This window comes from Drosophila sulfurigaster, chromosome 2R, assembly GCF_023558435.1.
Source record: "Drosophila sulfurigaster albostrigata strain 15112-1811.04 chromosome 2R, ASM2355843v2, whole genome shotgun sequence".
Lineage (NCBI taxonomy): Eukaryota > Metazoa > Arthropoda > Insecta > Diptera > Drosophilidae > Drosophila > Drosophila sulfurigaster.
In genome coordinates this window covers 35,520,429-35,542,081 of record NC_084882.1, presented here as the reverse complement: position 1 = coordinate 35,542,081, position 21,653 = coordinate 35,520,429, and the positions used below count along the sequence as shown (strand labels likewise).

Here is a 21,653-nt window from a genome sequence, read left to right as displayed (position 1 = left end):
ATAAATTCAAATTAGAATTGTACTTGAAATAAAAGAAATCGAATCGATAGAAGTAATGATAAAGAAATACTTATACACATATGGTATAAAAATGGAGTTATAAAAATGGAAGACACCTCTTTACATGCTCAATCAGCTCTGCTATTACACGCTGACTTTACATGCTCAACACCTGTTTAAACCTGGCTATAACCCATTTAATGGCGTTGCAGATGCACCTTGCTGCATTTTCCACTATTTGAATGTTATTTCTTTCGATACAATGCTTTCCACACAGTTCACATATGGTATAAGTATGTGTGTGAACGTGTGAGCGGCAATTTCATAAGAGTTCTCACGTCAATTACTTGTTGGGCCTCTCTTACATTTGTTGGGCCTCTTTGCCTTACCTTTGCCTTGCATTTCATTCAAAAAAATGCTCCTAAAAGCGAGCTCGACTCTAAAATGCCCTATAAACAAGGGAATTCCCCATGCAGTCATAACAATGTCTCGTTTCAGTCGACCCCAAACAAGCAGGTCAAGCATAATACAGCATGTCATGGTCTACAAAAAAAAGAGAGAGGGAGATGGAGAGAGAGAGAAAGAGATAAAGAGACATCATTGCTTTGAAGCCGTATAATACTCGTATATAATCACTTTATTATCGCTCAAAAACAAATTTAAATACGCAACTTAAACAAGTTTTCGAACTCGTTGCCAAAATGCTAAAAGACAGTTCTTCTGTCTTTTAAGTTGATTGTCATAAATAAAGTGGAGAAACATTTATTAGCTTAACAAATATTTGGCCAATAAAAAAATAGAGTCAACTATTTTTTTACGTGCTGTGCTTTCTGCCCAAATTAGGTTTATGCGAATTTAATACGTTTTTTCTCTGCAGCAATTCGAAATTAGAGTCGAAATCGAATTGGAGTTGCGGCAAGCTGTGAGTTGCAAGTGGAAGGCAGGCGTCAGTTAAGGTGCAAATATTTGGCACAGTTCGAGTTCGAGTTTGTGAGATACAAACAAACAACGAGACTGAGACGGAGACTGAGACCAACAAACAGGTGTTTAATGACAAAAATGTCGCTGTGATTTATGCAAATAGTGCAGCGTAAGCCAGCATAACGGCAGTTGCAAGTCGCTTGCTGCATGCAACGTGCAACTTGCTGCCGACTGTGAACAGCCAACGCACATAAATGTAACCTGCCTTTCAGAAACTTCATTCATTTAATGCAGCTAATAGAAGGAAATTTGGTCGCTCGACACAATATAAACAAAAAGAGTAGAAAAAAACAAACCAAACAGAGAGCGAGCGAGCGAGAGAGAGAGAGGGAGAAACAAAGCAATAAAACAATTGAGAAGCTGTAAAAACCACAACAAAGAAGAAGAGTTCCAAACCGGTTCTGAACACGCTGCTCTGTGTAAGCCGAAACAAGTTGGCGCTGTTAACCACTTAACAGCGCTCTGTTAACCGTTTCGGGTTTGCATTCATTCGCTCGCTCGCTCTCTCTCGCTCACTCGCCATATGCTGCACCTGCAGAATTGCCCATAAAATAAAGTACAAACATGTCAACAGTCCGGGTTAAGTGCATAGGGACAAAAGTGATCTCATCACGCACGCAACTCGCTCGCATCTTAATGTTAAATCTATATTTTAATATTGTTTGTTTTCATTTTATTTATAGCGTGCAGGTAGAGCTGAAGAAGATTGCTTTTAATTTATGCAAGTCGCGTTTTGAGCAGCTGCCCCCCCATTCTGTCTTCATGCCTTGTGCTGTGCTGTTTGCAATAGTCATATCTATTTTTCAACTTTTATGTACGCTCACATGCGTGTGTTAGTGTGTGTGTGTGTTAGTGTGTGTATGTAATCCTTTTACTTGTTTCACCAGCTAGCTAAACGAGTAATAACAAAACCGGTTTGTCACACACAGTCCAACCACAAACGAGATTTCTTAACCGTTTCAGAGTGCGACTTGCGGTTATGTGTGTTGTTGTTGTTGTGCAGAGCAGAGCAAAGCGAGCGCCCACTTGTTGCCCTGGCGCTGCTGCTGCCATGGTCGCCAAAGTCAGTTCGGAGCCAGCTACCTGTGATTTCAGGTGTTATAATCGTCGTGCGCGCTTGGCTCAAATACGTTTTTTACACTTCTATCGAACTACCGGTTTCGCGATAGGCTTTTTAGCTTTTGGCTCTGCATCTGTCTCTAGCTCAAGTGTGCTCTGTGCTTTGTGTGTGTGCGAGTGTGTGTTCTGTGTGTGTGTGTTTGCTTACAAAGAGAATTATATCAAAAGAAGCAAATCAAAAATTAAAATTTATACAAAATATACAACAACCCAGCATAAATATCAATCAATTCTCTGTGGAATACGCGCCCAAGCTGAGTAAATGAAAGTTGAATGCTGCAATGAGATTCTGCTGCCTGTGAAATCTTCGCTCGATCGTTAAGGTAACACACACAACAGAAAAAAATTACAATATAAAACTCTTCAATATAAATTGAGATAATGGAGTGCGAAATTCCTGAGACCATTGTTGCAAACAACAAATCGACAAAAGTGAAACTTTACACTGTGCAGCAAAAAAGAAAAGAAGATTCGAACTTTGACTATGCAAATACTGTGAATGAATATGCTGCGGGGATGTGTAACAGAAAGAAGAAGAATAAGTAGGAGAGGAAATGCCTAAGAAAAAGAAGAAGAAGTAGGAGAGGAAATGCCTAAGCAACAGAAGAAGGAGAAGAAGTAGGAGAGGGAGATAGCCCTCGCTTTTATAATTGCAGGACGCTGATCGTGCTGACCCCAATTGTGTGTGGGGATAGCGACATCTATTGGCGGGAGGGCGAAACATTGCAAGCAGGGGGGTTGCCAAATGAGGTCACGTGTGCGCAGAGTGTTTGCAAATACTTCGACAGCGGCTGCTGCTTTGCTGCTTGCCACAGTCAAATGGTAAACACAGCGAGTCGCCAGACGATCAACACAACAGCAACAAACGGCAAACGGGGCAACATCAACTTGCCACACTACTTTTACTGCACGCAGTCCAAGTCGAAGTCGCTGTCGAAGTCGAGTTGAAGCTGTCGCAGCAGCCGACGGCAATATTATTGTTGTTGCTGTTGTACGCTTTATAGATTTTTGAGCAGGTTTAAATGCTTTTTGGACAACAACAACAACTACGTGTGGGTGTCGTTGTGTGTGTGTGTTTTGGGTTTTGTGGCCAGCGCCATGTTGGCAAAAGTGAAACTCAAAACTCTTTCTTCTCCCCAAAAACTTTGCAAATCAGCTACCGGTATAGCGGACTATACTATATATTGCGATAGCTATAGCCTCTATGATGATAATCAATTAATTACGGTTAATTAATTGGCAGCATTGACAGTTAATTATGTCATTTGTTGACCAACTCTTACAGGTGCTTGGGTCAAATGCTCAATTAAAACCAAAGTGATTAAGTCGAGGTGTCACGCCGTTAACTGAACCAGTTTAATCAGTCTCAAGAATGCCGCAAGTCTAGTACAAAGTGTTGCTCTCTTTCTTTCTCTCTTTACTCTGTCTATAGAAAGGAATCTTAATTGTAGAAAACACTTAAAATCTTATGTACCAAATCAATCAGAAGATCAGCCAAAATGCAGTTGGTTCACTTCAATTTTTGATTGAAACTGCATTCCAAGTTCAGTCTTTGTCTCTCGATTTGAGGTCTGAGGTCGAGACAGAGTTACAATCACAATTCTTGCATAGAAGTAGAAAAAGAAATAGCCTTGATATTAGTAGTTGAGCACACTCGCTCTCAACTTGCGACCATTCTTAATTGTTTTGTAAATGTTGTTTTTCTTTTTTCTCGTCTGTTTCGTGGTCCATGCATAACAATTATTTTACCTGCTCACAAATTGGATATATTGTTGAAAATAGAAACAGTAAGTAATCATTATATTCATATGAATAGATAGTTTTCATAATGAGATCACTTTGTTGGGTTCTTTGTGAATAAACGGATAGTCTTTTATACACAAAAATGATATTTGAGAATAGAGTTTATATTGGAAAATCTGTACAACCCAAAGAATGATATAAATCATTTAAGAATGTATAGTTTCAAATTAATATTTTAATACCAATCTATCGTTCTTCAGTTTTTTCTGTTCCCGAATTGTTTGTAAAGATCTCTCCCTCGCCATATCACTCAAAGAATTATATAAATCAATCATCAAAATCAACCAAAAAAGTATGGTTTAAAATGAAAACTTAAATAACAAAGTAAAGATTTATATTATTGTATTTCCTATATAATTCTAAAGATGTTTCTTTCTATAGGAATCTCCCTACTCAGCAACATAATGATATATACGAGTACAACTCAAAGAATGATATGAAACAATCATCAAAATCCATCAATAAAGTATTGTTTAAAATGAAAACTTCAATAACTAATTCAAGATTTCTATTTTCCTCTGTCATTTATTAGTTCCATAGTTCCCGAATAGGTTATAGGAATCTCTCTACTCAGCACTATGGTACATTTAATAAAACAGAGTTTCGAATAGGTACTCTACTCAACATTATAATGATATGATCATATATATAATGTGAATCAATCATCAAAATCAATTTTGGCTTTTCTTATATAATTCTTAAATTCTTTCAATAAACGAAAGTACCTGAATTGGTTATAAAGATTTCTCTACTCAGCATTATAATGATATATTTAATAGAAATTTGCATATATTGAAATATATATACATTTTCTCTTTAGCTTGCAGTTTGCACAATTCGCAAATTGTATAAAAAGTAGGGAAACTTTTTGCAAAATCGCATTGGCACATCGCAGTTTCGCCATTTCGCAATTCGGAGTATCTAAGTACTACGAGTATATATTGTATGTTATGTAGTTATATAGTAGTTATGTTCACGTACCTGTATACAATATGTACACAGACTATATGCACATTTCCACGTTATAAGTCCGTACCTTGCACGTACCTACATTTTTTAATTTCTTGCGTCTGCATTTTGGGTTTTGTCTTTTAATGCTGACATCGACAATTCAGCAAAATTTTATGTTGAAGTGATGAAAAATGACACCAGCAAACGGAAACCGTTACGTTAGCGTACTCAACGATGGGGGCTATGCCATGGGGAATACCCTATAGAGAGAGGGCTTGACAGTTTAATAGAGACTTGATCCATTCATATAGTGTTACATTCCCATAAACCAAAAGGTGCTTCAAGTTCATGTTGTGGTGAAATACTATATATAACTCTGGCACGAATCAACGACCTACATTGATGATATATATATATAGATATATATTGTATTTCATGGCTGTTATGATGTGATTCTGAATGATATACCATAATATATTTAATATGTGTCATATTCCATAATATTCCAAAAGTCATAACGTATTTAATTTCTGTGTCAAATATACCAGAATTTCGTAGAATAAATCTAACATAGAATTCCATAAGATATATATTAAATTTCATGGCTGTCATGATATATCATAATATTCTTAAAGACACCATATATTTAATGCCTGATATAATTATACAAGAACCATGTTATTCTACATTGAAAATATATTCCAGAATTTCGTATTATATTTTATATTTTATAAATTGTGATATAATGTGAATAAACTAAACCCAAAAGATATTCCATAATATATTTAGTTTCTGTCATAATTATACAAGAATTATGTGGAATAAATCTTAAAGATATTCCTTATTTGATTTCATTTCAGACATTCATAATTATACAAGAAAATTATGAATCTAAAAGATATTCCTTGCATTACTTTATTTCTGATATGATGTTATAATATAAAATAAACCCATAAGATATTCAATGCTGTCATAACATGGCAAACAACAGTGTTTGAAGATAATGATGATGATGATATTAAATAATATTTTTAATTTGTTTGATCAGTATATTTTGCCGCCACGCTTTGCATACCCTGCAGCTAAGTAGAGTGTACTAATTTTGTGTTATATATCTTCGATCTATATCTGCTGAACAACTCAATTTTTGGCACATCATTCGAATGGCACTTACGATATCATCGCCGTCGTTGTCGTCGTCTTAGTCGGTATTGCTTGGTATACAAAGTAATCCGATTTCAATCTAAATTGCTTAAATGAAAATTACATAAAAGCGACTAAAACACGTTCGCTTAGTTAAGATATTTGTTGAAAAAAGAGAAATAAAAACAGAAAAAGACTCCGAGACTAGTTTCTGTGAATAAACCCACTGAAAGACAGACATGGTCATATCTTGAAGCAACTTGTTGGCATAATCAAGAACATACATATTCATAGATGTATGCGAATGTGTAATTTATGGTGTTCGGAAATGTGTAGCTTTCGTGACAAAATGATTATAGACGGACAATGTAAAGAATATTGTACGAACATGTTGTGCGTTGTATATCTTAAGACACAGTCTTTGACTTATCGGCAAAACAACAGTAAAGCTCAAGAATCACATGTCATCGCATTTGATTGCCAACTGTTGGCCGCAGAGAAGATTGGCATAATCGCCTAGAAGAATACTAAAAGAAAACAGCAAAAGACTTGTGGTAGAAAGACAGTGGAGTGTGTGGAGATGGTCTTTGACTTTGACTCATCCCCACGAAAGGGTGTGAAACATAATCAAGATGGAAATATGCTCAATTTATATACTCACTATATAACATATATACTTATACTTTGTATCAAAATCTTTCACACGCTCCACACACAGGTCAAGTCAACTTTTCATTCACTTTACACAGGGCAAAAATGAATCCCACAATATACAAAATACAAAATACAAGAAGAGAAAGAAAGAGAAAAAACCACAGACAACACTTTAGCTAATATGGGCGTAATGGCTGCCTTGCATCCAATTTTTATTAAAATAATAACTGCGTGGTAGATGTAAATTAACCCAAGGCACTGAGAAACAGCCAACAACAAAAAAAAGCAACCGAGTTGAGAAACGATCGCCAGATACCCTGAAAGATAAATGAAACTCACTTTTCTTTTCCATAGATTAGCTAACGAAATTTAATTTTGCGATGCAATCGCTATGAAATAATTAGGAAATCTCTTTAAGCCAAGTGCCTGTAAAGTTTTATAATTAGAGGGCTGCCAATATTTCTAACTCATTAGCAATCATTATGAAATTTTCAGAATATGTTTTTAAAATGCTAAACTACTTGCATGTCAAATTTTAACTCTATAACTTTGTAATTGCCTTGATTATAATGTTGTAAACATAAGGAAATCTTGATACAGCATCAAAGATTCTGGAACTCACTTTTCTTTTCCATAGATTAGCTAACGAAATTTGAATTTGCGATGCAATCGCTATGAAATAATTAGGAAATCTCTTTAAGCTAAGTGCATGTCAAGTTTCATAATTAACGGGTTGCCAATATTTCTAACTCTGTTATTTAGCGAATCTCATTAGCAATTTTCAGAATATATTTTTAAAATGTTAAACTTCTCGCATGTCAAATTTTAACTCTTTACCTTTGTAATTGCCTCGATTATTAGGTTGCAAACTTGAGGATATCTTGATACAGCATCAAAGATTCTGGAACTCACTTTTCCATAGATTAGCTAATGCTGCAAATGAAATTCTCGCATGTGTTTTATAATTATAGGGTTGCCAAATTTCTAACTCTGTTATTTAGCTCTACAATCCAGAATATTTTTAAAATGCTAATTGCATGTCAAATTTAAACTCTATGATTATTATGAGTTGCAAACATGGGGAAATCTCGATACAACATCAAAGATTCTGGAACTCACTTTTCTTTTCCATAGATTAGCAAACAAATTTTGTGTTTTGCGATGCAATCTTTAGGAAATCTCTTTAAAATGCTAAGCTAAGTGCATGTCAAGTTTTATAATTAGAGGGTTGCCAATATTTCTAACTCTGTTATTTAGCGAATCTCATTAGCAATCATTATGAAATTTTCAGAATATGTTTTTAAAATGCTAAACTACTTGCATGTCAAATTTAAACTCTATACCTTTGTAATTGCCTCGATTATGAGGTTGCAAACATGAGGAAATCTTGATCAAAGAGATTCTCATCTTTGTCTGCATAAAATAAGCATTTCCACTCATGAACTAAGTATTACAGGGTATAAAACACTGGTATTAGCTTCGTCGCCCATTAGCTATAAGCAAATTCTAACCTCATTAGTCTTCGGAGCAACGTTTGACCATCCGGCTGCCTGAGATACTATTAGTAGAAGCGAATGTATGGAGTGTGTGTATGTATGTATGTATGTGAGCAACAATTTATTAGTGCTAACTTCGTTTGCTTTCACCTCACAAATTACGTTAATTGAGAGGCAAACAAAGAAGCGACACGGCGACAGCAACAGCAGCCCAAGAGACCAGAAGACAAACAAACAAACCAACAAGAAGAGACTTTCAGTATGGCGCTTTTATATGTCTTTTAAGGCAAATGATGATGGCTTTTGAGAAGTAGAGAAGAGAGAAAAGAAGACTGAGAAAACAAAAAAAACATTTGTTGAAAATAAAAGACTAAATTTACGTAATTGCAAAAGCCTAATAAAAGTGCAAAACAACCGTACACAAGCAATTATAAGAAATTATTACAGAATTATTATTATGAGAATAAAGCGGCGCTCACTTCTGATTACGCATCTCATTAACAATAAAAAGAGCTCGAAAGAAACTTAGGAAAGTTTGGAAAAAAAAAAAGAACTTGATATAATATGTTATTAATCTTAAGTAAAAGCACAATCATGAAAAAATACCACAATAAATTGGGAGCTTAGAGAAAAGGGAAATCCCCTGAGGGAGGAGGCATTAGATAATAGCAGCATAGAACTTACAGATTGATCTGAGTTCGAAGAGCAAACATTACTCGTATGTGTGGCAGATTGATCAGCTACAGCTACAACTTGGTTGCAACAACTTGGTTGCAACCAAGCAAATTTGCTAAGGAATTCATTATGGCAAACTGCAGGCAAAGTGTGAAGTTAGCCATAAAAATAGTTTGAGTTTCTGGTTCCTGGACTATCTTCTTTTCTTTTCCTTTTTTTTTACGTATTTTTGTCCAAGTTCTTTTGTGGCGCGGTCTTGGACCGTTTACGAATGGCCAACGGGCCAAAAACGAAACGAAACGAAACAAAACAAGACGATGCGAGGCGAAACAAAAGAAAAGCGAACAAAACAAATCTGATCATAGATTTCCATAGGCCTATATATGGGCAATTCTAAAGTGGGCAACAAGAAAAACGCGTAGACAGCGCCAAGATGGTTAAGTTAAATATTTATTGCATATTGATGTCGGGCCATTTAAGGCTCTGCCTCAGCTCGGCTCTCAAGCCGCCTTTGTATAGAAGTACTTGCATCTGCGATTCGATTCAACTCGAGTGAAGTCGAGAACGACTTTTCCGACAATATCCTTAACTTTAAACAGTGGCACAACAACGCGGACCTTCCTCCAAACTGACAGATGAGAAGGTTTTCCGCTCCCATGTCTAAACAGCAAACAGTGAATAGTTCCGTTCGAAAGCGTTTCCTTCACATTATACACTTGAATAGAGCTCAAACGCATTTTCTCTTTAAGTTAGAAAGTAGTCTAAGTCAAGCGAAAAAGTATTAATTTAAAAGATAGCGTTCAAGTATAACAATGTTCATGGGAAACTCAACCTGCTGTCTCGAAAATCCTAAAGTTTATCTCTTTAAATTCCTTTATTATTAAATTATATTATCATTATATTATATTATATTATCATTTAGGTTAACAAAATTAATTTTTACTACGTTAGACAGTCAGGAAATAGCTAATTGCTAATATTCCTAAATGAATTTTTATTGTGGGAATCTGCCTAATTGAAATTTATGATTTCTTTTATTCCTTGCAGTTAAGATGACTATACAAAGCACAATGATTGGCCGCCTGGCACCAGGATACCTGGGCATTCTGCTCTTGCTGGGCAGCTGCCAATATACAGTTGGTGTTCTGGGCAAATCGCAGATGTGCGAGGTGGAAACGGGCCAGACGAACATAATACTGGACATCGAGGAGAGTCGCGGGGACTGTAAGTACACACTTATATTCGGCGGGAACATTTATGTGGAAAACTGCAGCGACAGAGAGTGAGAGGAGAGGAGATGGTAGATACCATGCGAAGAGTGCTTATGTGTAATTAGAAGCAGTTAAGAAGTTCGAGGTCTTGGGTTGTTTTTGTTTTTTGTTTCGGTGAGGTAGACTTTCGGTCTGTTGACTTCATTAGGCCCGAAAGCCTTCAACAACTTGGACATTGATGGAGGCTTACGACGTTGTGCATCTTGCCAACAATTTATCGTCGTTTTATGCGCCTTTCAGGCTTATTTTTTCCAGCTCTCCGCTTTCTTGGTTCCAGCTCTCCGCTTGCCTATAATTCACAATCTGTTAGACACATTTCAGTAGCCTGAGCTCGAGCCAAGCTCTTATTATAATAAAATTGTTTCATACGCCCAACGACAGACAGTCTCGACGGGGGGAGTGAAGAGAGACAGAGGGAGAGAGAGAGTGTGAGGAGTGAGGGAATGCGCCTTTGATGCAAATCGCATTAAAGTACTTACATAAGAATGTAGCGCTTAACACGCTACAACTACCCAAACTCTCGCTCTTGTCTTGTCTTGTCTTGCCGTCTCTTCAGGTTGGCCAACTTCAGGTTTTTTGCCATGCTTGCCAGCAAGCAGGCTTCGTACTTGGACTCGTTATTAACTGATAGTATAGGGTTACAGCCACATCGAGGCACATACCAAGCAGCAAGTCAACTCCAACTTCAACTGCAACTCCAACATCCAAGTCGAAGTCGAAGTCGCAGTCGAAGCTATCAAATTGACAGCCCGGGGGGGCAACGTCGAACACTCAATATATTTGAGACTAATCAACAGGATCGAAGTCGTACTCAGACTGGGGACTCGGAAGGTGCACCACTTTGTTGCAACAAAGTGTGGATAGATTAAATTTAATAATATATATAGATAAATTATAATGGGGAGAAGACAACAACAACAACAACCAGCAGGAAAATGCAATTAAATAAACGCAATATAACAGCAAATAAATTATGAGAAAGCCACAAGTGGCAACTGCACAGATTGTAGAATGTGGACACTAGAATGTAGACTGCAGAGTGTCGAGCTTAGAGTGAAGTGTGTGCGGGGGGATGGGCCTTAATTAAGGTACGTGAGAAGAGACAAGAATTGGTCCAAGGAATGCCAAGCATTGCGCCAAAGCAAAAGGAAACAGCAAGAGGAATTACTATATAAAAGAAATGCCTCGATAGGGTCTCTCACATGAGTGTACCCGAGAGAGAAGCCGAGCGAGTAACGCAAAGTATTGTGTTCCACCCAATGCGAATTGGTAGCAGAACTTAACTGGCTGGCTGGCTGGCTGGCTGGCTAGCTTGCAACTTGTGGCAAGTTGGTGGCTTTGGCTGCAAAAACCGGAAAATAGAAATCGGAGCATTGATTTGGTTTCCTTGCGTCTTCCGTCTGCTATACACACACACATTCTCTGCAATAATTGCAGTAAAGACTTTCTAGACACACAACTTGGTAATATCTTTTAGAAAAGAGAGCTTAGCTGACAAAGTGAAAGGCTCTTCTCTCTCTTCGACGCTCTGTATATGAGTGTACTAACTATTCAAATTAACTGTATTTATATATATCATTTGCATCTGAAAAGTTATTGGACAACCCACAACGCCAGCCGAACTGCCAATTTATGGTGATCCTAACACGGAAATTGCGCTCGATCTAGTCTTCCCAAAGGGACAGCCGACATTCCTATTGGATGGCAAGAAGCTCAAGCTGCTGCAGCCGCTCGATCGCGATGAGGAGAACCTCAGTCACATTGTGTTCCAGGTGAGTCGCCAACCAGCCAACTTCCTGCACTCGTATTATAAATCAGCAGACTTGTGGACAGTCATCTAATGAATGCGACATGCCACATTCACATTTAATCTACACAATCTGCAGAATCAACAGACAACAGATTCGCAACGCTTCTTCTACAACCTATTTCCCTATGTTTTACCCCGTCTTTCTCTGTTCTGTGTTGTTTTTTGTAGGTCTCTTGCACCATTCGCGAGTCGAACAAGAAGCGCAACATCCCGCTTATTGTGCGCGTGTCCGATGTCAATGACAATGCACCGCATTTTATGAACACGCCCTACGAGATCACAGTGCCTGAGGTAAGTCTATCTCCCAATATTTGCGAGTTCGATCACCCGGATCTACTTTTCGGGAACATCTCTAAACTGACTGTGGTCGTTGAAACGTGCAGCGTGCAACGTGTGGCAACGTCATGTCAATAAGTGTAATTCGACTGCCCACTAACATCAAGTTAACCACCTATCTAGCTAGTCAGGCTGTCCCCAGCCTTCCCAGTCTGTCCGGTAAAGCAAAGCCTGCGGGCCGCACCTCTGCGACACATATAATCAATTTGAATATGTCAAACGAGCCAGCTGGACAAGCGTTTGTGGCTTCCCAGCGCACAAAACGATTTTATTCATAAATTATTCATAATGCAGAACGCGAAAAGGGAATCAAAAGCAAGCGACCGACTAAAGCGCTGCTTTGCCAGGTAGTCGAGTCGAGTGATCAGCAGTGTGATCAGTGATCAAGAGTTGAGCATGGGCCATTCCTTTTAGACAAATGAAAGTTTATTTGATTCGCGGAAAATTAAGCAATGCTCCTCGCTCCAGGGTATTTGTGAGCCTCCAACTTGTTTGTCAAGCTCAACTAGTTGTCCTGTGTCCTGAGTTGTGCAGCTGTTCCTGGGGATCTGCTTAAGGAGAATATTCTGCTGATGTATGCACATAAATTTTGAAACGCGGGTGCCGCTGTCTAATAATTAATTGTGACAAATGCCAGTCTGGAATTGATTTGCAGAAGAAAAACAGTTGAATATGCAGCTAAATTCCCCATTCGAAATGAGTCAAAACGAGCAATCGGACAATTGCGAATGATTTTTATTGCTCTCCATCTCCATCTCCAACAACAGAATTCTTTGCCAGCGTCGCCGGCTGTCGATGTTGATGATGATGATGGCGATGGTGATGACCATGGCAATGGCCCAAGCTAGACTCATTATATTGCTCTTGGTGGCTGGTCTCTTGTCTCTTGTCTCTGGTCTGGTTTGAATGCAATTGGCAATCGGGCAATCTGGCAATCTGGCAATCAACGAGCAAACCGTAAACCGTAAAAAGCCATTAGCCTTTGTGTTGCATTTTAATTTATAAACACAACACAGTTTTGCTCGACTTGCTTTAGTTGTAGTCGCAGTTGCTCAGCTAATAGCATCCCCTGAGATTGGCATTGATGAGGCCAGCTCATTAAGCCATCAATTACAAACCCAATAAGGCAGCAAGCGGTCTCCTAAGAAGCAAAGCAGCGGAAAAGCTCCGGAATGTATTGTAAATGTAAAAATTAAATTGATCTGGCAGCGCCTTCTGCTGCTGCCAGGAATTCCGAATCAATGTAGTGTTGTGAAATGCTTCGCACACTCTACATATGCAAATATCGGTATCGATATTGCACATTCCACAGTTATCGTTCACATGCATACCCACTCGTCTGCCTTTTATGGTTACAGGGTACAACAATATCGAATGAACGGAGAGATATACTTGCAAGTCGCCATGCTGCCTTTTTTGTTTCTGTTTTTTGTTTTTTTTTATTGTGTACGGGCACGCTTAACAAATAATTTCGTGCAGGCGATACAAATCTTTTATGCCCCCTCTCCATCTCCACCCACACAAATGCATGCATACATGTGTATGTGTATACTTACATGTGTATATGTAAATACAAGGAAAATCAACAATTTCAGGCAATTGCCAGATGCAGCGCAAATATTTATTCAGCAGAGTCGCAGCAAGTACTCGTATATCACGTTCCGCTCGCATAGCACTGCAACAACACAACACAACACACAAACATCGCCACATTTCGGTTTTCAGTTTTTTTTTTCGGTGGATGGCGGCTTTCAACCTGATGCACGACGCGGCGACGCCGTCGCAACAGCCAAATGTTTATCTCACTTAAACTACATATACCGCACAGTTGGGGCCACACACACAAACACAAATGCCTACGAGCATTTCTTCCTGTAATAGAGTTCTTTATACTACTAGCTGCCATGGGAAGACGCGCTGCAGCCGTTTAATAAATATTGCACAATAAACCGCATCAAATTACTCACGGCAACAAACGATAACTGCGCCTATTCACTATTCACTTGCCATTTAAAATTAAGCGCTAAAAAATACCGAAATCAAAAGTTCAGCCAAATACTCCTCAATGACTTGTCGGCTCGTCTTCGTCTCGTCTCGTCTGTCGACTTGTGTCGTGTCTGATCGTCGCGTTGTCGCTCGTTCGCCAAAGGCGTAAAGTATAAGGCGCGTTTAGTACATACTTACTTAGTACCTGCTGAGTTTAACCTCGAGGAAAGAGACAAGCACACACATACACACACACACACAGCATGCTTTTAGTTGAATGTAAAAGGCTGTTTGCTTTGCCCGTTACATAACTGCACTTTTGGTGCATCTTTGTGTTGTTGTTGGGCACGTTTTGTCGCCCAGCTTGTTTCTGTCGCTGCTGTGGCTGCTGCTGCTGTTCTTGTTGTTTTTGCTGTTAGACCATGGTGCTGCTTCAACAGTCAAACAGCAACCACAACAACAACAACTGCATCTACAAGCACAACAACAACAGCATTCACTGCCGTTGCTGTTGCTACCTAATTTTCATGAACATGCCATTTTTGGTTTCCCGTCGCAAAACGTATTTAGCATTTTTGCACGGTATAAAACGGTAACAATCATTATCGTAGCTTTTATTGTTTTCTTCATCTAGAAGTCAAAATTATCTGCAGTATGCGGCCAGATCTAAGGACTCCTCCTCTGTGCAATTGCATTGTGCATAAACTGTTATACTTGCGCATATAACAGCAAGACGCTGTTCATAGAACAGCTTGCCATACTGTTAGAAGAGATTATAAAACAGCAAGATGCTGGTAGAACAGCTAAATGTCAGTTGATTTTATACCAGAGCTTTTATAACAGTCATAGACAATGGGCTTGAGAGGTTGTTTTAACCTAGAATATTGCAAATAATCTATCTAAAAACTAACTTATTATAAATTTGTATCTTTCAGAGCACACCATTGGGTTCTACAGTTTATCGTAATATACAGGCGCTAGATAAGGATGCTGGTGTTAATGGTTTAGTAGAGTATTTTATAGTCAAGGGCGATGCTAATAGAACCGAAGATGAGAAACTCACGAGTGCCGATGGTTATGGCACCTTTGCTATATCATTTCCCCACCAAGGACAAGTAAGTGTAGTATTTCATAGAGATCAACTATCGAAAGTCTAATATTAATTCCCATTCCTTGGCTATTCTTTCACGATAATTTCAGGTCACAGTCGCTAAGACTTTGGATTACGAGAAGATTCAACGCTATTATCTGACTATTGTAGCTTCGGTAAGTTTACATGCGTTTACGATGTGTTTTACACTATAAACAAAACGTGCTTTTAAAATAAGAACAATCATTTTGTTGATATTTTCGTATAGGGGGATTATGCTATTTCATGCATAACCGAATAATTTTAGCTCGCCAAAAACACGATAAACATGATTTCGCTGGCCAGTTCAACAGCAATAACAACAACAACAACAATAATAATAACAAGAAAAGCAACGGCAACCATTGTGTATCGCCGGTTTATGACATTTCAAAAGAATTTATTTGACATTTACATATGCCCGCGCCTTTCCCAAGTCTGCTGTCAATTTGGTCCGGCTTTCGGCCAAGCATAATCTTAGTTTAAGAGTCTCTGCTTGGTTTATTTCCATGCCCTGCTCCTTGGGGCAGTGGGGCATCAAATTACCTGGCGTTTGGCATATCGCGCTCACCGGCAACAGCCTCAGACCGCAACCGCAACCACAGCCGTTGACAAGGCATTGGCCTAGGCCAACCCCATTGTCTTCGCATCCCATATATGACAGTAGAAAGCTGCATTGAAAGTTAAAGCGTGTTGAACAGATTAGGCAGGAATGTCTGAGGCCTTACCATTTCCTTATTACGGATCGAAATGCTTCCCAAATATTTCGCATTCAAACACTCCCTTTACAATAGGCTTTGATTAACATATTAGGCAGAGATGCTTAAGGTCTTACCATTTACTTTCCTTTTACAAATCCATATGTTCTCCCAAGTATTTCGTAAATTAACTCTATTATTTCTTATTTTCATCTTATTCCCAAGGCTTAAACGTGTTGAGCAGATTAGGCAGGAGCTACTTCTTTGCAATAATTTCCGAAGAATCTTTTCTGGCTTAGTCTGGGTTTCTTAGGAGCTGACTAAATCTTCTCTTTATCTTCTCATTCTCCCTCCAGGATCGTGCACGCAATGTGGCCGAGCGTCTGTCATCGACCACAACGCTTACTGTGAACATAGCAGACTCTGATGACATGGATCCATCGTTCATCTACCGGGGATGTGTCTTGCTCGATGGTGCCTGCATCAATCCGGAGTATACAGCATCGGTGCCCGCAGGATCGGTGCAGGGGGTGCTAAATGTCCTTCCTGAAAGGATTCAAGCCGTAGATCTGGATACGATTAGCTCGCGAATACGCTATAGCTTCGCGAGTGGAATGCCAGGAAACTATGCGGACTACTTTGAAATCGATGAGGCAACGGGAGTTCTAAAGCAGACAAAGGCAGTAGATACATCGACAGCCAAACGGTACGATATCGTCGTCAGGGCTGAGGAGATCTCACCGCCTCCCAGCCGATTTACCACGGCTAAACTGACGATTGCTGTGAAGCCAGTAGACGCCAATCCTCCAGTTATCACCTCCTCCGACATCGAGGGATACGTGGACGAGAATTCACCCATTGGCACCAAAGTATTGGATGCAAGTGGTAAACCCATTTTCTTCCGTACCACTGACGATGATCTGGGAGAGGATGATCCGAAACCCGACTACATTTATGAGTTAACGACGCCGTCATTCAACGTGACTAACGATGGTATGCTGGTTGTGAACGAAGAGGGCCTCGATCGTGATCCTCCTGCCCCAGGGCGCTACAAGTTCCAGGTTGTTGCCCGAGAACCGCGCACCAATGCAGCTAGCGCTCCGCTGAGCCTGACTGTGAACTTACGAGATGTCAACGATAATGCTCCCAAGCTGGCGATGGTTGCTCCCATCTCAATTGCAGCGGGTGATCAGCATGAGGAGCGACTGGTCGCTCAAATGGTAGCAACTGACATTGATGACGGACCTAATGCTGTTGTCACTTACTCCATCTATCACGTGTCCAACAATGGCATTCAAAAGTTCAAGATCGACGAGAAGACGGGCGCCATTACGACCCATGGACGTTTACTGGCAGGCGAGCAGTACAGCATCACAGTGCAGGCCTCGGATATTGGTGGACTCTCCTCCCAGGCCATTGTGGAGGTGACTGTCACCCCAGGGCCAAACACGAAGCCACCGCGCTTCAGCAATTCAGTGTACGAGGTGCAAGTTAGCGAGGGTGCCGAAATCAACTCCACAGTCACTGTAATACATGCGGATGACCCCGAAAACGATCCTGTCGTCTACTCTATAATGTCAGGCAACGATCTGCGGCAGTTTGCTGTGGTTCAACAGACTGGCGTCATCATGGTCATACGCAAGCTGGACAGAGAGAGTCTAACGCGTTATCAACTGATCGTGAAGGCCGAGGATAATGGCGGACTCTCCAGCAGTGCAACAGTTAACATCAAGGTGACGGACATCAACGACAAGAACCCAGAGTTCGATGAAAACACGTTGCCTTACGTCTTCACCGTGGATGAGGGCAAAGCAGATGCGTTTGTAGGCATAGTCCATGCCACAGATGCGGATGAGGGCATTAATGCGGAAATAACCTATTCGATACCAACGGACATTCCGTTTAGCATCAATGCCAAGTCAGGGGAGTTGCGCACAGCGTCTGCATTGGATTACGAACGTCTCAACGAGTACAAGTTTGTGGTGACTGCCAAGGATGGTGCTCCCGACGCTCGCCTGGGTACAGCTAGTGTCACAGTCCAGGTGAACGATCTGCCCGATGAGGTGCCGAAGTTTAACGATGCTCGAATCAATGTGCGCATTCCCGAAAACGAAGCCAATTATCTGGTGGCCACCGTGCAAGCATACGATCCCGACTCCATGCCCGAGATTACCTATGTATTGCGAAAGGGCGACGCAGAGCTCTTCAAGATCTCGCCTACGAGCGGAGAGGTGCGTACCACCAAGGGATTGGACTTTGAGAAGCAGCGACAGCATGAGCTGACCATTGGCACCATTGAGAACGATGGCGATGCTCCCGGAGACACGGTGCATCTAGTGGTCGATGTCGAGGATCGCAATGATGTGCGTCCTGTGTTCATAACGGTGCCTGGTCCTGTGACTGTGAATGATGATCAACCCATTGGCTCCATCGTTGCCACAATGCCAGCCATCGATGCGGACGGCACTTCACCAGGAAATGTGGTGCGCTACGAGCTCGTGGGACGAGGCAAGGCGTTGAAGTACTTCCAGGTTGATCCCGATACGGGCGCGGTGCGTATACGTGATGAATTGCGCAAGGAAGAAGACACTGAGTATCAGGTGGACATAAGAGCCTACGACATGGGCGAACCACAGCTGAGTTCAGTGGCCATGCTGCCCGTCTATGTGCGTCATCTGCTTCTCGATCCTAATGAGGATGGTGCCATGGAGCGCAAACTAGATGGCGAGAAGGGAATGCTAATGAACTCGGACACTATTGGACTCGCTTTTAGCGATGACAATTACATTGTCAGCGTGCCAGAGTCGACAGCTGTGAACAGCACGCTGAAGCTCATTCAGATCATCAACTCAAAGAAACCATCGCGGGAGACGCCCAACTACAAGTGCGAATTTGTGCAGGGCAATGAACAAGGCATCTTTGAGCTGAGTCTTGAGGATTATGGCTGCGTTCTGGTCCTTGTTAAGCCGCTGGATTACGAGACCAAGATGTCCTACAATCTGGAGGTGCGGCTGGTCTCCCATAGATACTTTGTGAGTCCGCGAAAGGATCGCGCTACGATCAAGATTATTGTGCAAGACGAGAATGATAATCCGCCAGAGTTTGTGTTTAATCGATTGCATGGCCAGAACGACACTTACTATCCCGTCATCACGCCCGAAATGGACATTGACACAACGATTCTGCAGGTGCGAGCCACGGATCGTGATTCGGGCAAGTTCGGCATTTTAAGCTACAAGCTCTTTGACGAGGAGGATTCTGGCGCCAAGGAGGAGCAACCTTCCAGCTACTTTTCCATCTCCGAGGACACGGGTATTCTTCGCACGGCAAAGCTCTTTAACGACGCCCTCGCCGCCAACTTCCCCATGACACTGTACGTCGAGGCCAGCGATAATGACGCCCAGGAGCAAGGATCACACACCACGCGAGCGAGAATTGTGGTCAACAAGCTGACAGATGCGCATCGCATGGCGCTCACCTTTTCCAATGCAGCACCCAGCAAGATTCGCACACACCACGCTTCCCTGGAAGAGCTGCTCGAGGAGAAGACCAACGGTCTAGTCACGGGCATCGAACGCTTCAGCAATCGCAAAACCTTGACGGAGAATGGAACTGTCTTCGAGAATCCTGAGGCAACAGACGTCTGGTTCTACCTGATCGATCCCAAGACGGAAAAGTTGCTTGCCCGCAACGATAGCCTTGTTCAAGAGACGCTCTTTGCCACTGCCGCAAGCAATGAACTCAACGCGGCAGCCTCCAATCTGGTGCGAGCCTCTGCCGAGGGGCATCTTTGCACCTATACAGCCCAATGAACTCGTTCACAAGGTAAGAGTGAAAGTTGATGATTAAAAGGCTTGACTGAAACGAAATATTTGTTTGTAGGTCAAGGCAACTATGGCAGCTTTGGATGATGAGGTATTCTCCTTCACGTTGATTGCCATCTCCATCATCATTCTTATCCTAGGCACCGTCGGCATCATCTACATCTGCGTCTCCTGGTCCAAGTTAGTTTATACATCTTCAAATGAATTGTTTCCTTACCAATTCTATTGCCCTTTCAGGTACAAGAACTTTAAGCAGCGCATGCGTCAATATTCGGCACCAACTCCAACTCGCTACGATCCTGTAATTGTTAACTCACAGGCAGCCAACTCGGGTGAGTCTGTGGCCAACATGAAGGAGTACGAGACCCAGATGCTGGCCATGGCTGTGCCGCCAGATGGCGATGAGGATCTGCAGCTGGACTTCAGTGCCAAGAATCATGCGTTCTCCTTGGACAATGTCAGTTATATAACACACAAGCAGAATAGCGGAGGCGAGGGTCAGTCGAGTCCATCGCATTCAGATGCCACCACAGCAACAATTTCGACGCTGCGGCGCAATAATCTCAACAATATGAACAACAACAATCTGACGATGAACAATCGTCAGAACACGTTCAATCGCACCCTCGAGATGAATGCCAGGAATAATGCGAATCCCTTGGCCATTGCTGGCAACAGCACACCCGGCACTCTGACGCTGGGCAGGATTAAGCACCATAATAGCAATCACTATCAGAATGGTGGCTACAAAATGGATATGTCGGCCAGTCGCAACAACTTGGCCAATGTCCAGAACAACGGCTACAGCACGATGGGTCGACGAGGCAACACCTTTGGCGGCATGGCTGCTCTCAATGGCAATGGCGAGCTGATGACCAACACTCTGGGCCGCAATAATCAGCAGAACAATCGCCTCTTTGCTGGCGAACTGCCCATCGCCAATCCGCTCTTCCAAAGGTAAGAACTACTGTCCTTACTGTCTTTTTATTTTCTGTTAATATTACAAATGAATTCTACGACAATCTTCTAAATCTCTTCCCAGATCCAATGGGGACTTGACACACAGTCACATGAGCTGCACCAACGAGAACGTTGTCTTTGGCAAACGGGACTACGGACAAATGAGTTTCTCGTATCTGAATGACTTGGATCGATCCGAAGTGGAAACCACAACGGAACTCTAAGAACAGCAAATTCTAAGTAGCAAAGAAAACAAATCGAATGTATTTATTAATGAGAAAGACTAAGAAATTTAGTTGCCAATTTGTCGAGAAGAGAAAAACGTTTTAAATAGTAGTTAATTTAATTGTACGACTTAGTTAGCAGTTGCCATTATAACGAGAATGAGAATATGTAAATATCTATAATGTACTTGTAAAAAACGAACGAACGAACAACTGATACAATCTAATTACTTCTTTTGTACATACAACATAAGCATCCAGCAACTGCAGTCATTAGTTTCCTTTAAGTGAATGAGATGGTAGTACGAGCTAAATACATTTTAATTTAAAACAAATAACAAATATGTTAGAAACAAGCAGTGTGCTCTTTGGATCAGTTGATAGATAGCCATAGACAAAGTGTATCCTTGAACTGAAATGCCTTGGCTTATGTAGTGTACATACACATATTTTTGTAAACACACAAATCTATTTTAAACATAGTATAAATAAATACGCATAGTATGAATTTTTGCATATAACTGAGCTATATCAAAACTATATTATGTGCTAAAATACAAAGCAATGTTTTTATTTACTTACTTAATAGGTGA

General features: G+C 40.9%; 1 protein-coding gene and 1 long non-coding RNA gene across 2 annotated transcripts; one reads left to right on the top strand and one right to left on the bottom strand.

Moving 5' to 3' along the window:
• Positions 1-2,046: 2,046 nt before the first annotated feature.
• Positions 2,047-21,093, top strand: LOC133835545 (cadherin-99C). The gene is given in 11 exon segments (XM_062265526.1): positions 2,047-2,423; positions 9,870-10,046; positions 11,687-11,865; positions 12,072-12,194; positions 15,161-15,340; positions 15,426-15,491; positions 16,409-19,834; positions 19,836-19,877; positions 19,935-20,056; positions 20,114-20,833; positions 20,919-21,093. Coding segments are annotated over 10 exon segments (5,172 nt in total). The 5' UTR covers positions 2,047-2,423; positions 9,870-9,874; the 3' UTR covers positions 21,061-21,093.
• LOC133835548 (uncharacterized) lies at positions 15,710-16,263 on the bottom strand. The gene is made up of 3 exons (XR_009893595.1): positions 16,190-16,263; positions 16,083-16,137; positions 15,710-16,025 (listed from the first exon to the last, which is right to left on the bottom strand). It is a non-coding gene; the product is annotated as an uncharacterized LOC133835548 (long non-coding RNA).
• Positions 21,094-21,653: the final 560 nt, after the last annotated feature.